Source organism: Sus scrofa, chromosome 3 (assembly GCF_054392235.1).
Source record: "Sus scrofa isolate SSC_HxYL_T2T_F1_AM1 chromosome 3, Sscrofa_HxYL_maternal_Yorkshire_Landrace_v2.0, whole genome shotgun sequence".
Taxonomy (NCBI): Eukaryota; Metazoa; Chordata; class Mammalia; order Artiodactyla; family Suidae; genus Sus; species Sus scrofa.
Window position 1 is genome coordinate 76170491 of NC_139385.1, and position 15938 is coordinate 76186428.

A 15938-nucleotide genomic window follows, 5' to 3' on the forward strand; every position below is an offset into this window, starting at 1 on the left:
TCTTCGTATCTTCCTCTGGCTCACTGACTTGCCAGATTTCTTGATGGGCTCCAGATTCAAACAGCTTATGTACTCTCTACCCACCAGGCCCCTGCATGCAATGATGTTCCTTCTGCTTGAGAAGCGCTCTCATTCACACCCACCATGTCACTTTCTACTCATGCACTACCTCCTCCAGGAATTCTTCTCTGATTTCATCCTCCCTAATCTCATCCCTGTCCCTGCCACACACACCAACACACACACAAAGTTAAACGCATGCTATGTATGTAGGGCCACATCACAGCATTTAAGCACTGCAGTAAGTAAGGCTGTTCAGTAAGGATTACTCCTATCTACTCCATCATTCTTACATCTCACCTGGCATTCTATAAGCTCTTAATGTACTATATTAGCAATCTGGTACCTAAACCTTTTCCCAAGGCCTAAAGATGCTCTCTCTGTAACTTAAGGTCACAAATCCTTAGGTATTTCTCGAGCTTGAAGGAGTAGCTAGACACCTGAATCCAAGTTCTGAGCTCTTCCCTGTGTCCCAGGCTACTTCAAACAGCCACTACATGGGAACCACTTCACACATTCATAGGTATTTAGCAGAGAGCATTATTAAGGAGTACTAATGAAAGCATTAAAGAATAACAGACATAATAGCTGTGCAGATGTTAGCCTTCAAAAATATTGGCATGAACTCAGAGAGGCAGCAAATTGCTGTTTGACTGTTCCATCTTTTTAGCACCTGAATTAGAAATCTGAAATTGCTCTCCCAAACCTCAGTGATCCTTCTTACCAGCTTTCATTTTTAATGCATTTGGCCTCTACCTTGCTAATTTCTTTAGAACAGGACCTACATCTTGCATTTTCCTTACCAGTGTGTTTATAGTATTTTCATAGGGCTCTCTCCATGCTCACTCTTAGCAATGAAATACATAGAAAACTCAGGTTTTTCCTTAACCTAATATGGGGATCCCAGATTTCTGCAGTCAGAATGACTTTATAAAACATCAAAGAAGGAGATGAGGCCTGGTTAAGCCTCTCTAATAAAACAAAGCAAAGCAAAACAAAACAAAATTATGTTGATTTCCATGGCAAAAGGGAGAGTTAGAACTGGGAAGGGACTGAACAAGATGCTCTGTGAAAATGTACTTCTCCAAGGACACCTTCCTCCTTGTCTGATGTTGTAGAGACCATGAATCAATAAAACCCTTTAAGAATCTCTGAGCCAGCCAGAATTTCGTACATGGCTCCTTGAGGGAATAGCACCTCCCCAGGAACATATACATCTGGGCCTCATAACAATAATAAAAAATAATTATTTCCTATTCAAAAAAATGAAGGAGTTCCCTGGTGGGCTGGGGGTTAAGGAGCTTGCATTGCCACTTCTGTGGCACAGGTTTGATCCCTGGCCCAGGAAACTTCTGCTTGCCACAGGCATGGCCAAAAAAGAAAAAGATGAAGAGTGATATTTGGAGAAGGGGGTCAAGAGAAAAACTCTACTTCTTCAGATTCCTTCAGCATAGATCTCTGAGGTCAGGTATTTGGGCCTCTGACCTGTGTGATCCACACAGCCCTCTAGTTCCACTGGAGCCATATTCCAACCTTCCAGATCCCAAACTCCAGTCCAGGGTTGTTATTTCTCTCAGGTATTCAGAAACCTCTTCTCTGTGTCCCAGAAATGAGCCAGGGTCCTGCTCTGAAATGACTGCTGCCTCCTAGATTTCTGGGCTTCATCCCTTCCTTTGGACTAGATATTCTAGATTATACATGTACCTAAGAGGAGCAGATGGCTGGAATGACCAGTGGAGCCTGGAGATGCTCCCCAGGGTGGGACAATTCTCTCACCACTGCAGTTAGCCTTGGTCCCTTCACCTTGTTGGGTCACAGGTCCTGGCCATCCTCATGGGCCTGGGAGACAGACGCCCCATCATTCCTTTTATGCACATTCCAACATTCCCACTAAACACCAGATCAGTGAGAGAAGTGAAACTAAGTCAAGAAAAGAAAACAAAGAGAAAAGGGAGAAAAAAAGATGAAAAACCTATGAAGGTAGAGAGGAGGTATGAGAAATTAGGCAGAAATAAAAATGGCAAGTTGGAGTTCCCACTGTGGCTCAGCAGGTTAAGGACCTGATGTAGTGTCCCAGAGGATGCAGGTTCGATCTATGGCCTTGCCCAGTGGGTTAAGGATCTGGCATTGCCACAAACTGCACTGTAGGTCACAGATATGGCTCAGATCCATTGTTGCCATGGCAGTGGCAGCTCTGATTCAGCTCCTAGCCCAGGGAACTTCCATATGCCACAGGTGTGGCTATAAAAAGAAAAAACAAACAAACAAAAAAACCCCTGAAAAATGGCAACCTAAAACTAAAAAACTTTAGATAGAGTGGAATGCCATGGTGCCATTTCAGCTCAGTGTGGTTGAGACCAGATCACCCTACCTCTCAAAGATGTGTAAATCTTGCAAGTGAGAAATAATACAACAATAACCCCCTCTTTCCAAAGTTGAAGCAGTTGAGAATAAGAAAATAAGAGCACAAAGAATTCATGAGTAAAAGGTCCCTGGAGACCTCAGACATCGTGTCACAGAAGAGGGACGAGAGTAGAGGGTAGGGGACAAGGCTGAAAGTGGTAAGAGCTAGTTGGCGGCCAAGCAGATTAGAATCTACTTTTTAATGAACTCTGTAAGGAAGAAGAGAGTGAAATATGAGAATATGAGACTATGGTAATTACGGTAGTCTAATATTTTATTTCATTTTGTGTTTAAGTTGTAGAATACAAATACATTTTTCTACAGGCTGAGAGGACCGAACAAATGGAGAAGGAGCAACTAAGTGTACAAGAAAAAGAGAATTACTAATCAAGCCATTTCCCAGGGGAAATGGGAAAAGAAAGATGCCAAACCGCAAGGAGAATGTTTAAGGTTAGAGGCATCTGAGATTAAGATTAGAGGAACTGTCTGATTTAAAAGAAAATGGTTACTTTAAAAGCGAAATAGCTATTGATTATGAAGGCTAGGTCATGAATGGTGTTAATTTCCATTTTTGCAAAGTCTCTCCACCTACAAAGAAGCTCCAAAAAAACAAGATATAATATAGTCTCTTCTCTTTAATAAAATAAATTCTGTAGGAATAACATTTAATTTTCCTCTCTCTCACTCTTGAAAGTTTTCCAGCAGTCGAAATTGACATTATGATTCACTTCTGAGGAGTCATTATACTTTTAAAAATTCTTTTTGGTATTCCTTAGTAGATAGTTTCACTAGATAAATTTACCTCAAACTGCCACATTTTAAAGAGGCTGATTTTTCCACTGATTAGGAATCATTTTACTTTTTACTGTTGTTTCATTAGAAACTCTCTTGATGGGAGTTCCTGTTGCGGCAGAGCAGAAACAAATCTGACTAGTATCCATGAGGACGCAAGTTCGATCCCTGGCCTCGTTCAGTGGGTTGGAATGTGGCATTGCTGTGAGCTGGGTAGGTTGCAGATGCGGCTTGGGTCCCACGTTGCTGTGGCTGTGGCTGTGGCTGTGGTGTAGGTCAGCAGCTGCAGCTTTGATTCGACCCCTAGCCTGTGAACTTCCATATGCCACATTTGCAGCCCTAAAAAGGAAAAAAAAAAAAAGGAAAGAAACTCTCTCTTGATGATTTTGAACTATTAAAATACTGTTTTTTTTTTCTTCAGCTTTTCACTTTGTAAGTCACTAAATCAACTATTTTTATAGGCAGAATAATAATGACCCAAAATAGGTCACCAAGCATTAAGCCCCGATTACCAAGGCAGAAATCAATCCTGTAATTTTAGACAAATGCATGTGAAAACACTAATTTCTGCCTTGTTCTTAATCAAGTAAGAAACTCTAAGCCACTTACATCCCATACAACTGGGTTTGAAGAATGATGACTAATAGTACGAAATGGACTTCAAGTTCAACATTAGAGGATCCTAGCTATGCCGACCATGAAAATATATCTTGTATTTCTATGATTCCTTTCACTTCAGAATCTCAAAGATGCTTGACTTTTTCAAATCCCTATTAGAATGGCAAGCCATTTAACCAAGCATCAGGAAGGGCTATTACCAGAAAAGTAAATCACAGGAAGTTTGAGTGAGTTTCCTTCTCCCCCAGAGTAATTTCAATTTCTTTAATATCTGAGAATAGCCTTTAGGATTCAAGACAGATGTCTATGAATTCTAAATCAATTTCAAGTCGATATGCCTGGAAAATAAAAAATATAAAAGTATTCATTATGCAAAAACAGAACAGAAATACATAACTATGTTAAAGAGCAATGGAACATTATTTTTAGTGAGGGAATTTAAAATAGCATTAAGGACTGCTGATATTTGCTAGTGTCAGAAATGATGGAGAATCTGCAACTGGTTAACTATCTTAAATGTTTAAGTATTCAATAATATTTTACTGCTATTACTACTTTTGAATAAGTGCTGAAATTAATTGCATTTGCTAAATGACTGTTTTTAGGGAACCACACCAAATGGAATCAGTATCTATGAACTGCCAATTGAGACAGGCTCCATATGTTGATTTTTGTCTACATCTGAGAAACAAAGTTTGAAACATTAGATAATGCTCTATGCAATTTACATAGCTTGAGAACTAATCTATATTTAATAATGAAATGTTACTTGGTTAACATACTTAGCTTACATAATGTATAAAGACTTAGTTAACATATACTTAATATAATAAGTAATGAAAATAAGTTATATACCTAATATACAAGAGATTTATTAATGTGTTATATATTAACATACAATTCATGAATAATAATGTTAATATATAAATTAATAAAATATAATCAGTGACTTATATGCCATTTTTAATAAAAAAAGTCTCTGCTTTTTATATCCATGTGTTAACCTCCCAAAACCTTCTTTGTCCAGCATGAGACCACATCACTCTTAACAGTGCAGTAGAAAGTAAGCTGACTACTTTACTAATACATTTCTCCATATGGCCTTTATTTTCTGAATCCTAAGACGTAATATTCCAGTGACACCTCAACTGTTCAATCCACCGCAGGTAAAAGCTCTTTTTAGTGAAAATGGTTAAGATATAAAGAGAAGAGGTGGATGCAACTAGGGGTTCTCATACTAAGTGAAGTAAGTCAGGAAGAGAAAGACAAATGCCATGTGAATCTAAAATATGACACGAATGAACCCATCTGTAGAACAGAGCGACACAAAGACACAGAGAACAGACTTGGGGTTGTTGAAGGGGAGGAGGCGTGGAAAATGGGTGGAGTGGGAGGTTGGGGTTAGCAGATGTCAGCTATTACACACGAGGGGGTAAACAACCAAGGCTTGCTGTATAGCACAGAGAATATAATCAATGTCCTGTGATAAACCGTAATGAAAAAGGATACAGAAAAGAGTGTATATATAACTGAACCATTTTGCTGTATAGCAGAAATTAACACAGCACTGTAAATCAACTATACCTCTCTCTATATATATTTTAAGATTCAATATAAAAAAAAAAAAGAGAGAGAGAGAGAGAGAATGGGAAGCAGCCGTCATCACACTCTTGGGCAGAAGGTGGCAGCAGTGGAAGAGCCTGGACTGTCCTTCAAGAGAGCCTTCTGTGTATGCTACAGTTCTACTCTATTACTAGGTCCTCATTTAGGTAGTATTGGTTACTTTTTGATTATAAACTGTAATTATAAAAGTGCAATTCTGTCAAAACCTGATTACATACCTATCTACTCTTAATTTTAAAAAGTACCATTTCATAAAATAATTTTGTATATGAGAGTGTGATTTTCTATTCTGTTAAACCAATGGGACAGTTTTATTCTAATGCACACACTAAAAATTAATGTTGCATTATATTATTACCTGAGTGCATGGACTGCTCATTTTTGTTTCCTTAAGTTATAGGCTCATCTATTCTTATTCCAGGAAAAAAACAAAACAAAACTTTATCATCACTCTGTCAAGTTCCAAAAACCCTCCTAGAATTTTTATAGTGATTGTCCGAATATTATAAAAATCGATAGGGTCAGTAGTTGTCCTGAGATCATGACATCATTTACCAAAAAGTAAAACTTATTCCTCAGTAAAGTAATACGAGTTTCTTTCTTAAATCCTCCACATCTGTATCAGGATTATTTCTAACATGTATAAGGAAATAATATTAAATTAGATTGTGAAATAAAGCTAACAAATTACTATTTATTTATTTATTTTTGTCTTTTTAAGGCCACACCTGTGGCATATGGAGGGTCCCAGGCTAGGGGTCGAATCGGAGCTGTAGCTGCTGGCCTAAATCACAGCCACAGCAATGCCAGATCCAAGCTGCATCTGTGACCTATACCACGGCTCACGGCAATGCTGGATCCTCAACCCACTGAGCGAGGCCAGGGATGGAACCTGAGCCTTCATTGGATGCTAGTCAGATTAATTTCCGCTGAGCCACAAGAGAACTCCCAGTTGACAATTTTTTTCTTTATTGTCTATTTTGTGAACAGGATCTCTTTTCCATAGTTCATTTTTCTTTTTCATTATGGAAATCTAGCGACTTCTATATGTTTATTTTAAAATCAATAACCTTACTAAAGTATTTTATTAGTTCAAATGAATTTTTTGTTACCTCCTAAAACTTTGTAAATATACCACATATGAAGGTCCAATTTCTATGATACTTCAAATTTATCATATTTAATTCTTATAAAAATTTTGGAAATGGAATAGACACATACAGGCATAAATATATACATAGACTAATCAAAAAAATAAGGGAAAGAGGTGAGACACCTGTGGAAACTGCATAAAGTGTTACAATTATCCCTCCTTTATAGCATTCATCTCCATGCCTTTAACAATAATTTACTCCTGGTCCTCTTTTCTAGCAGGCAGCCAGTCATCTCCTGCCAAAAACTCCTGTCAACATATCCAAAAACAAGCTCATCATCTTTCTCCACAGTTGTTAAGTAACCGATTTTTCTCCTATGAATTTGTACATTGTATATTATCACTTAAAAGGTGATTTATTACATTCTACTTCCTTCAGCTCCCCTTTAGGAAAATGTAACTCTTAAAAGCAGATGCTAATTTTTTTATAATTTTTCTACAGCTCACAACATATATAGGCTCTCCCTGAATATAGGATGAACTCAATTGAATTCCACCTTCTCACAGGTGGGCTGTATCCTTGCCCAGGGGAAATGAGGGCTGCCATCATGGACTATTAATGACATGCATCTTTCCCATTCATTCCATTGCTTTGAATAAGCCCAAGCACAATGAGCCCTCCTCCTACTGCTTCCCACACTGGGACACACATCTAGAAAAGCAGGTGCACAAGGTGAGTCATTCTTGGGACTAGAGGAGATGCCACCCAGAGGGGCTGATGTAAGGAAGACTGGGACCCCACACAGAATGACGGGGCAGAGGAGTTTGCTTGCCACTGATTTAAAATGAAGAGATGGAGAGCAGATCTTCACCCTGACACAAGACAGAGACAATCTACACCTACACTGCCAATGACTTTTGCCTCTTTGATAATTAAGATGATCATGCAAACAATAGACTGTCCCTAAAATAGCATACGGTGTAGGAAACAAAGTGTTTCATTTCCACTTGCATGGGTTCAGGGCCTCTTAAACATTGTTTGTTCCTTTTAAGACTTGTAAACCAGGTTCTGCCAAGACGTCAGTTTCTTAAGAACAGTAACACGTCATGTGGTTTACCTTACTATCAAAAGCCTCTAAGTCTCGCCACTATAAAAAGAACGAAATAATGCCATTTGCAGCAACATGGATGCAACCAGAGACTCTCATACTAAGTGAAATAAGTTAAAAAGAGAAAGACAAATATCATATGATATCACTTATATGTGGGATCTAAAATACGGCACAAATGAACCTACAAAACAGAAAGAGACTCACAGACCTGGAGAAGAGACTTATGGTTGCCAAGGGGGAGGAAGAGGGAGTGGGATGAATGGGGTATTTGGGGCTGGTAGATGGAAACTATTACATTTAGAATGGATAAACAATAAGGTCCTACCATATTGCACAGGCAGCTATAACCAGTCTCTTGGATAGGACATGATGGAAGGTAGCATGAGAAGAAGAACATATATATGACTGGGTCACTACTGTACAGCAAAAATTAGCACATTATAAATCAACTATACTTTTTTTGGGTTTTTCTGTCTTTTTAGGGTCATACCCATGGCACATGGAGGTTCCCAGGCTAGGGGCTGAGTCAGAACTATAGCTGCTGGCCTACGCCAGAGCCATAGCAATGCCAAATCCAAACCACATCTGCAACCTACACCACAGCTAACAGCAACACCGGATCTTTAAACCACTAAGCAAGGCCAAGTATTGAACTCACATCCTCATAGATACCAGTCAGGTTTGTTAACCACTGAGCCATGACAGGAACTCTTTTTATTTTTTTTAATTTTATTTTTTAAATTTTTGTTCTTTTATTATTATTATTTTTAAATTTTGTCTCTTTAGGGCCGCACCCTCAGCATATGTAAGTTCCCAGGCTAGGAGTCCAATCAGAGCTGTGGGGGCTGGCCTACACCACAGCCACAGCAATGCCAGATCCAAGCTGTGTCTGTGACGCATACCACAGTTCATGGCCACACCGGATCCTTAACCCACTGAGCGAGGCCAGGGGTGGAACCTGTGTCCTCTTGGACGATAGTCAGATTTGTTTCTGCTGAGCCATGATGGGAACTCAAATCAATTATATTTTAATTAAAAATGATTTTTTTTTAATTTAAAAATTAGGCCTTTAAGAGATGGAGTTCCCTGGTGGCCCAGGGGGTTAAGGATCCTGTGTTGTCACTGCTGTGGCACAGGTTTGATCCCTGGCCCAGGAGCTTCTACATGCCATAGGCATGGCCAAAAGAAAAAGACAAAAACAAAAACAAAAAAACAGCCTCCAGGAGGAATAAACCAATGTATACTATCTTGGTGGCCCAGCATCTTCAGTACATTTTTTCAGGGAAAGCGCCCGCCCCTCCATGTGCATGCCTTGGACACTTACATCAAACTCATTCAGAGCCGCAGCCAGCTCCCCGATGCCCGTGTGGCCTTTGGCTTCATCGGTGGGCGAGGTAGCTTGAGCAGCATTGGAGATGCCGGCGATGGCCTCCTGGACTTGTTTGAACACGTAATCCCGGTTGGCTCTTGTGGCGGCGACGTCTGGGTGGCGGAGGAAGGCTTGGGAGGCCGTGTACAGCATGGTGGCATTCTTCTTCAGAGCCCCTCGTGCAGCTGCCATCTCGTCCCGGCAGTGAGGGTCCTTCAGCTCCTGTATGTGCAAAACACGAAGCGGTCACTTCCCTGAATCTTGCCCTGGAAGTGTCAGAACAGAGCTCAGAGTCACCAGCCTCCAGGAACACGGGGATTTTAGAAAACATCTCCCCTCCCTGTGTTCGCTACAGCTGCCAAGACTCTGCATGTGCTGTCCTTTCTCTGTGCAATCTCTGAGCATCCCTCTTCTGCCCTATCCTTTCCCCTGATGAGGCCCGTCCTCTGGGAACCCACTCGCCTTCCAATTCTCTAAGCTGGGTCCCCTGCTATCTGCCCCCGCAAGACCCTCTTCCCTCCCATCATGAACACTCATCATGCTTTATTGTATTTACTTATTTATGTATATGTCTTTCTCCTAAACCTTAAGTCTAGTGAGAGCAAAAAGCCATCGCTATCTAGTTCAGTGGCTCTTTAAGTCAATAGCACAGCGTCTGGCCTATAAAATGCATTCCAGGAGTTCCTGTTGTGGCTCAGCAGGTTAAGGACCTGACACTGTCTCTGTGAAGATGCAGGTTTGATTCCTCGCCTCACTCAGTGGTTTGAGGATCTGGCATTGCCTTAGCTGCAGTTCTGATTTGACCCCTAGCCTGGGAACTTCATATGCCGCAGGTGTGGCTCTTTAAAAAATGCATTGCATAAATATTGCTGTAAGAATGTAAAAATGGAGCTACCAACAGGTAAGCGGCTTGCATGGATCAGCATTACTTATTGGCAAATGGAAAACCCAAACTTCAGTCTTCTGATTCTGCACCTGCTTCCATATTCAATCACAAGTACAAACATGGGAAATAAAAACTCCTCTGATTTTGCTTAGAGCATCACTGCCACTTCATTACCATTTGCAGAATAGAGTTCATTTTTCAAAAAACTACTTTTGATGGCAGATCAATCATTGAATTTAGGGAATGAAAACAAAATAGATTGAAGATGACTTGCTTACCTAGTTTTGGATGTCAAAAGAGTACCACTGGGATGCATCTTTATTTTTAGTTTTAAAGAGTATTGTTAAGAACATGTTCACATCATTTTGGGAAATGTTAAAGGCAGTGCTGCTCTCTGAGAGCCATGCAGGATTGCCAGCTGAATGTCTCTGGAAAAAAAATTCTTTGGCTTAAAAATGTATCATTAAAAGAGTATTTGAACCACTGGGTTCTATTCCTATTTGCTCACTTGGATGACCTAGAAATGATAGATGGATGACCTAGAAAGAGTGAATTGCATCGCTCTTTCGTGGGTCAAAATAATTCTGAGACAGGCACATTATATTTGATATGTAGGACTCTCAAGACAAAGTGACAATTAGTAGTAACAGCTAACTGGGCTTTCTCTCCACCTCTGCTTAAACACTAACAGATCTATGCCAGCCAACATAGTTTCTAAACTGGGATGGCCTATTTTTAGCCCTAAAGATCAACACAGATATATAAGGAACTAATGTATCAGGGTAGTCTCTACATTAGGCAATAAGCTAGGCAGTGCAGGTGGAATTTTCCTCCAGAACACCAGAGAACCTAGTCCAGAAAGTCTATATATTCCATTCTGGGCTATCTACACTGAAACAAACAAACAAAACAAAACAAAAAGACCCCACTAAATATGAAAGTGAGAAAAAGGGAGTGTGAAATTCTTTCCATAAAGACATATTTAGAAAGATTTTTAATCACATGAAAACAATAATAAACAATGTAAATGCTGATTTATGAAGCATTTACTAAAAAAAAAAAATCTAAATATGAAAGTGACAAATGGGGGGGCATTCCATAATGATGTTCTTAGAAACATTTTTTAATCACATTAAAAAAAACCCTGTAGGAGTTCCCGTCGTGGCTCAGTGGTTAACAAATCCCACTAAGAACCATGAGGTTGCGGTTCAATCCCTGGCCTTGCTCAGTGGATTAAGGATCCGGCGTTGCCGTGAGCTCTGGCGTGGGTTGCAGATGCGGCTCGGATCCCCGCATTGCTGTGGCTCTGGCGTAGGCCGGCGGCAACAGCTCAGATTGGACCCCTAGCCTGGGAACCTCCATATGCCACGGGAGCGGCTCAAGAAAAGGCAAAAAGACAAAAACAAACAAACAAACAAACAAAAATCTGTAAACAATGTGAATGCTGATTTATGGAGACTCGATTAAGTAAACTACTGAAGCTTTCATTTGATGGAATCTTTATGTGGATATTAAAAATAGTTTTCATAAAAATAATAATATGGAAAAGATTTATAAGATAAAAAAGGACACACTATGCATACTTGTATGTATAGTGTGATTGTCAATAGGTGAAAATATGAAGATAAACAACTAAAAGGCAATATGCCAAATGAGCAGCACCATGTTTTTGTGGCCAGAAGAGTGTTAAACCATTTTTTTTCTTCTTTTAGAATTCTACTTTTTTTCCTAAATTTTCTTGGAAAAGTGTGAAGTAGCAATTAATTAAACCAAGGTTAATGAAATAAATTATATTTATGGGTGTTCTCACATGAATTTAATACCAGCTACATGCTGATGACTTGTGTTTTGATTGCCAACCCACGTCTCTCTTCTACTTCACACTTCTGCAGGGATATCTTACAAGCCTCTCGAAATCAAGGTATCTAAATGACATCTTGATTTCTAAATCTCAATAGCCGCTCTTCCATGTTTTCTCATCTCAATAAATTCACTATCATCTACCATTTGCCCAAACAAGACCTTAGATGTAAACTGGTTGCTCTCATACCCTAACCTCACACACCCACCTCCACAGCAGGTCCTAAGTGTTCTATTTTCAAAGAAAACATTGACTCCCTATGCTCTTCTCCATTGCCACTGCCGCCAAGCTAATCGAGACCACCAGCACCGCTCACCTAGACCACTTCAGCACCCTCCCATCTGCAACTAGTCTCTCCTCTTCCATGCTACTCTCTTCCTTGCAACATATCTAGAATAATATTAAAATGTAAATCTCAGACTTCAATATCAAACTCTAAACGATTCAACACCTACCCGTTCACTGAACAATAAAATCCAAAGAGTGTCCAAGCCCCTACCTTTCTCCCCAGCCTCCCTCTTGGTTCAGTGAGATCAAGACTCAATGGCAACCTAAATGTCCATCAATAGAGGAATGGATAAAGCAGATGTGGTACATATATACAATAGAATATTACTCAGCCATAAAAAAGAATGAAATAATGCCATCTGCAGCAGCTTGGATGGATCTAGAGATTATCATACTAAGTGAAGTTAGAGAAAGACAAACATCATATGAATATCACTTATAGGTGGAATCTTAAAAAATGATTAAAATGAACTTATTTACAAAGAAGAAACAGACTCACAGACTTTAAAAGCAAACTTATGATTACCAAAGAGAAGTGTGGGGGGTTAGGGATGGCTTGGAGGTTTGGGACTGGCATATACACACTATTGTATACGGAATGATTGGCCCACAGAGACCTGCTGTATAGCACAGGGACTTCTACCCAATATTCTGTGATAAACCAGATGGGGAAAGAATTTGAGAAAGAATAGATATGTGTTATGTGGATAACTGAATCACTTGGTTGTACGGCAGAAATAATCACAACATCATAAATCAATTACATTTCAATAAAACGTTTTTTTTTTTTTTAAAGATTCAATGTATTTTTTTTTTCAGTGTTTGTTTAAAGCTAAGTGGATTTTTGGCCTCAAATATGTGCTTCAGAATAACTTCTTTCCTTACCACATTGCATTGTGGGCTACCTCACACGATGCCAAGGAAGAAATTCTGCTGATAACAGTCTACTAAAAAATGAGTTCCCATCACAGCTCAGTGGAAACGAATCTGACTAGTATGTATGAGGAAGCAGGTTCCATCCCTGGCCTCGCTCAGTGGGTTAAGGATCTGGCATTGCTGTGAGCTGTAGTGTAGGTCAGACACAGCTCGAATCTGGCATTGCTGTGTCTCTGGCATAGGCCAGTGGCTACAGCTCCGATTAGACCCCTAGCCTGGGAACCTCCATATGCCTCGGGTGCAGCCCTTAAAAAAAAAAAAAAAAAAAAAAAAAAATCACGTGAACTAAAATCATGTCTGTGCTCCCATTACAAGGGACATTGGCAGCGCATGAGAGGAAGGGACTGGATCTCAGTCAAGTTTGTAAGCATGGCATAAATGAACAGAACTCTCCTACTGGTCATTGAGAACCTCAAAAAAAGTCATCAGGGATTGCCCCACAGGTTGAAGAATCAAGAGGATAGGTGAGAAGGTTTTTAACAAACTCCTTCACTTTTAAAGAGTTTCCTTCCCTGGGGAGAAAGAAAAAGAACACACTTTGGGAATAAAATTCTAATGGTACCTAATGAACAAATTGAGTTGGATAAAACTGAGGACTTAGGAGATGCCATCTTTAGACAAAGGAAGCAGGGAAAACCCCAGGCCAATCAATTTCATCAAAATGACTTACTGCCTGTCATTCTCTCTGGACTCTCTTTCTCACTCTTGGCCTTTCCTCTGTTTTTTTTTTTTTTTTTCCTCCTGTTTTCTTCATCTCATTCCTAAAAGTTCCACTACACGTTCTGCACATTTAGGAGTGTTCTATGCACACTGCTGTCCACAGGGCTGAGGGATAAAACATAAGGGCAAAGAGCTATGCCCAGAAAGTGGCCACAGCACCAAACCACAGTTTGATACTCTTTATTCCACTCAGGAGCTTCTCCTTGACTGGACAAAAGGTTAGAATGTGCCAGGAGCTGGAGAATGGTGCCCACCAGCGAGGCAGGTGACCTGAGACCTACTCCAAATATTCAGGGGCCAAAGGACCCAGGCAGTACCAGCATTGGACAGTGGGGCCAGGTAGGAAGACACCTTTGTGATCACAGTTTCCTAGGGCATTTGATGCTCTGACAGCGGCAGATGCCGCTGATCCACTGTTCAGACCACAAATCTACAAGGAACCTTACACTCCCTCATTTTCTCCCCCAGCTTTCCAAAATCTTTCCTACCTGTTGTCTTCTTGCAGCGACGTAGTTAAGTTTCACCATCTCTTTTCCAAATTCTTTAAAGCGATTTGCAAGGTCTTGCTCATTTGTAGCATTTTTGACAGCTTCCAGGGCCTCCTCCACCTGAAATGATAAAAAAAAAAAATATGTATAACAGTATTGTATTTCAGTGTTAGTAAACATGATGGAAATGCTAATTTGTAGAAAAAAATCAACAGTGACCCCAACAGGCATTTATAATCAGAACATTTATTTGTTAAAGATTAACAGAATATTCTTTATATAAAAGGCGATAATTGCTGAGCTCCTAAAGTATAAAAAATACTACACCGGTTGCATTTTGAATTAGGATTTTGCTAAGAAATGTGGGCTTATAATTTCAAGTAGAAAAATAAAGGGAAATATACTTAAGAGGAAATATGGAATTGAAAACAAATTCTAGAAATCTTCAGAGGAGGAAGTGTTTTGCAAGCAAAAACTAGAGAAATTCCTGGGACTGCTAAAAGTTTGAGGTAGCTTAAATCTGCAACCAATCTTCTTGGCAACACCTCTAAATCTGGGACTAAAAGGATTATAATTTCAAGCTGGGTTTACACCTTGCCATCCAACGGAAACAGAAAATATTGAGTCTCGAGGAGTAAGTGGATTTGAGGTTCTGTTGCCATGGAAGGCAGCATCAATTACAGTGGACAGAAAAACAAACAGCAGAAATAGCCAAGAACATAATCCTGAATGGATAAGGCACAAGCCAGAACTATATTTGCAACATCAAAAGTGGTTAGTTTTGAAGGGAGGCTGGTAGAGAGATCTCCACTAGGACAAGCTTCTGATGAAGGCAGTAGAAAAGAAAAAAAAAAAAAAAAAAAAGAGAGAGAGGAGACAGGAGCTCTGAAATAGTAATGAAAAATACAAGAGATCGTATGAGTCTACTGCAGAATTCCAACTGACTCTTGAGGTTTAAACCAAATCAAAGGACAATGTATAGACAGTTCACTGTTTGACAATGTGGAAATCCAAATGACCATTAAAATGGCTAGAAAAAAATCATAGAGTAACACAGTCCTGAGCTGAAGAGATACACCTTTGTTTAAACTTGACACAACCCCAAAGGTAGCTAATCTAACTTTCTCATCAAGTTTCACTGAGTGGAGGAAGAGAATCGTATATATAAACCAGTAATAATGGATATCATCAACTCTCTTCCTCCATAGATGAGATAATATCATTCAATTTTTCTAAATAGGCTCATTTGGAGTTCCTGCCCTGGCTCAGCAGTTAACGTATCTGACTAGCATCCATGAGGACACAGGTTCGTTCCCTAGCCCTGCTCAGTGGGTTAAGGATCTGGCGTTGCCGTGGACTGTGGGTGTAGGTCACAGACGAGGCTCAGATCCTGCGTTGCTGTGGCTGTGGTGTAGGCCCACAGCTATGCTCTGATTCGACCCTTGTCCTGGGAACCACCATATGCTGTGGGTACAGCCCTCAAACGCAAACAATAAATAAATAGGCTCACTCATTTCATTAAGGAAGGGAGTTGTAATGAGCAAGGGAAGTTATTTAGAATGATGGTGTTGGGGGACGGGGGTTCAATCTAGTCTCCAGATAAAAGTAAGTTGCCCTTCTCCTCTTCTATGGAAATGCTGCCTCTTTTTTCCTTCCTAATTGTAAAAACACAAAATGCTTCAACTCCTC

The 15938-nt window shown here is 39.9% G+C and overlaps 1 protein-coding gene across 12 annotated transcripts in view; it reads right to left on the minus strand.

Moving 5' to 3' along the window:
• The window catches only part of CTNNA2 (catenin alpha 2), a 1217074-nt gene that overhangs the window by 797386 nt on the left and 403750 nt on the right, over positions 1-15938 (minus strand). For all 12 annotated transcript variants that reach the window (XM_021088202.2, XM_021088201.2, XM_021088200.2 and 9 more), the window contains 2 exons: positions 14250-14369; positions 9026-9292 (listed from right to left, as the gene is read on the minus strand). In XM_021088202.2, the coding sequence (XP_020943861.1) occupies positions 9026-9292; positions 14250-14369 (387 nt within the window). The remainder of the gene's footprint in view (positions 1-9025; positions 9293-14249; positions 14370-15938) is intronic.